The following is a 2525-nucleotide window of genomic DNA, read 5'->3' as shown; positions in this document are numbered from 1 at the left end:
GAGTATTGATCCGTAAGCTTAAAGATGTTATGATTAAAAATTTTTTAGTTCAAGATACAATTACAAATTTTATGTTAAACGAAGTAAGTCAAATAATAAAATGAAAGAAGGAGAGGCACAAAAACGAGAATCAATCATTTTATTCATTTGATACAAAAACTCCCAAATCATCATACTGTAAAATTAGTAACTATAAAAAAATTATATGCTATTAAATGACAAAAACAATAAAGAAACAATGTATAATTTTGCCAAATTTTGTACTCCCTTTGTCATCTTCTCTTTTCTACGTGAGTATTAGTTATCACCCGAACCTAAATTATATTTTATTCCTACTTTATACATTAAAATATAGTTGAATGAGATCTTATTTGATTCGTCTCAATGATAAGTTTTTAAATTTTTACTATTTTTTTATTAAATATAATATAATTAAGGATGCTAAGAATTAAAATGATGCATTGTAAACGTGAGGAATAGAATTTAGGAAATAACAAGGGAGAAATTAGGCAAAGCTAATAGTTTAAAGGAAAAATTATTTAAAAATACCTAGAAAAACAACACTTTCGTGAAAAAACTTCCTAAAACATTTTTTTTTTGTCAAAAAATACCTACAATTTTTTTTTTTTTGTGAAACGGTACCTACTAACGGATTTCTAAAACTGCCATTACATTTTCAAAATTTAAACAAAAAAAAAAAAAAACATTAGAAAAGCAAGGGAAAGCACGTGGATTTTAATATGTAAACTCACCTTCCCCAAATGACATTTTCAGAAACCCCAACTCACCTTCCCCAAATCACTATTCAAGAGTTAGGGTTTCATGTTCTGAATCTAACACAAACAGCAATTTGGTTCTTAAAAAATTCATCTTCCTCAGGTCCAAAATTCATTTGAAGGTCAAAAATTCGTGGTGTTCATTTACAGTCTATGTCAGTGGTGTTCATCTATAGATGAGGTCGAAAATTGCATATGGGGTCTTCATCTACAGATAATTGGAATGAGATTTATGTTTTTATAATGTTCCAGGTGCAAAGAGGGTTTCATGGACAAGGAAAAATCCAGAAAGAAGATTCATTGCATGTAAAAATTATGACCCAAATAGTAAATGGAGGGGATGCAAAAAATTTAAATGGATTGATGAAAATGTGGTTGATTGGCAAAAGGAGGATGCGTTGAAGCTTATTGATGAATAAGATAAATTTATTATGGAAACAAAGATTATGAGTTCTAAGGTATTTGTTTTAGAGAATGAGATTAAAAGGCTCAATGAAAAACTTGAGAAGATAAAAAAAAAGTTGAAAATAGAGATAAAATCTAGTTTGAGTTTTGGAAGGTTGGGATGAAGGATAAAGCATTTAGCCTATGGAATTATAATTGGTTTTTTTACTAGTTGTATTGTTATGAATCTAGTGTAATTAAAGGAAAAAAAATGTAATAAAAGATTTGTTAAAGAAAGTCTAGGTACTTAGTTGAATTGTAATGAAAATACCATATTGTTCATACAAAATTATGTAACATAAAGTTCATAGAAACTTCTAACTTAATACAAAATACCATATTGTTTATTCAAAATAACTTAATACAATGTTCATAAAAACTTCTAACATAATACCACATTGTTCATACAAAATAAATTAATACAATGTTCAAAGAAACTTCTAACTTAATACAAAATACCATATTGTTCATACAAAATAACGTAATACAAACTTCTAAGTTAATCGCAAAGTTGATTGGAAATGCTTGATTGTTGACTGGAAATGAGAGAAAGCCTAGATTGATTCCTGTCAGACCTTTTACTTAGTCTACCTACCTTGGCATTCGGTGCGCTTGTAGTAGGCTTAGGTGGATTCTTACAAGTTTTCTTGTAATGCCCGAAGTTACCACAATTTGCACATTTATTCTTCTTTCCCCTACTAACCAAAATTTCCTTTTTCTTTTTACCATCCCTACCCTCATCAGCTTCTGGCTTTCTTTTCTTCTTTGACGGCCTCCCTGGCATATTTCTAAAAGGTGTAGGAAGAGGCCTAGCTACTGTACTTGATGACCATTGTTTATGCCCAGGCATACCATGAAATATTGGAGAATATGTTTTAACATGCGTACTTACATAATATGCTTCATTGACATAAGGAACAAAATCTAATTTCCTTCTCGAGATACAAGCCATTGCTTGTGTACATGGTATTTCTAATAAATTCCACTTGTAGCAATTGCATTTCATAGTTTGTAGGTTAACCACGTATGTTTCATCATCTTCATCCACTTCAAATTTATACACATCAACCGGTATCACCCTTAAACCCATGACATTCCTACTCAAGTTCTGAATCATTTAACTACAAAAGGCATCACAACTCCATCAAACCTACTCAGGCCTTCCCTTTTTGCTGCACACCTTTGCATGACATATCTTCTAATCCATTCCATTAATGAAATGATAGGCTTTCCCCTAGCCTCTCTCAACACAATGTTAAAGGATTCACAACGATTATTGAGTAACATTCCAGACTTACTCTTTGT

At 30.6% G+C, this 2525-nt stretch overlaps 1 protein-coding gene across 1 annotated transcript; it reads right to left on the bottom strand.

Moving 5' to 3' along the window:
- Window positions 1–1719: 1719 nt before the first annotated feature.
- LOC130808417 (uncharacterized) lies at window positions 1720–2310 on the bottom strand. The gene has a single exon (XM_057673893.1). The coding sequence runs from the start codon at window positions 2308–2310 to the stop codon at window positions 1720–1722; it is 591 nt and encodes a 196-aa protein (XP_057529876.1).
- Between the last annotated feature and the right edge of the window lie 215 nt (window positions 2311–2525).

This window comes from Amaranthus tricolor, chromosome 3 (genome assembly GCF_026212465.1).
Source record: "Amaranthus tricolor cultivar Red isolate AtriRed21 chromosome 3, ASM2621246v1, whole genome shotgun sequence".
NCBI lineage: Eukaryota > Viridiplantae > Streptophyta > Magnoliopsida > Caryophyllales > Amaranthaceae > Amaranthus > Amaranthus tricolor.
This window is presented reverse-complemented; position numbering and strand designations above follow the sequence as displayed.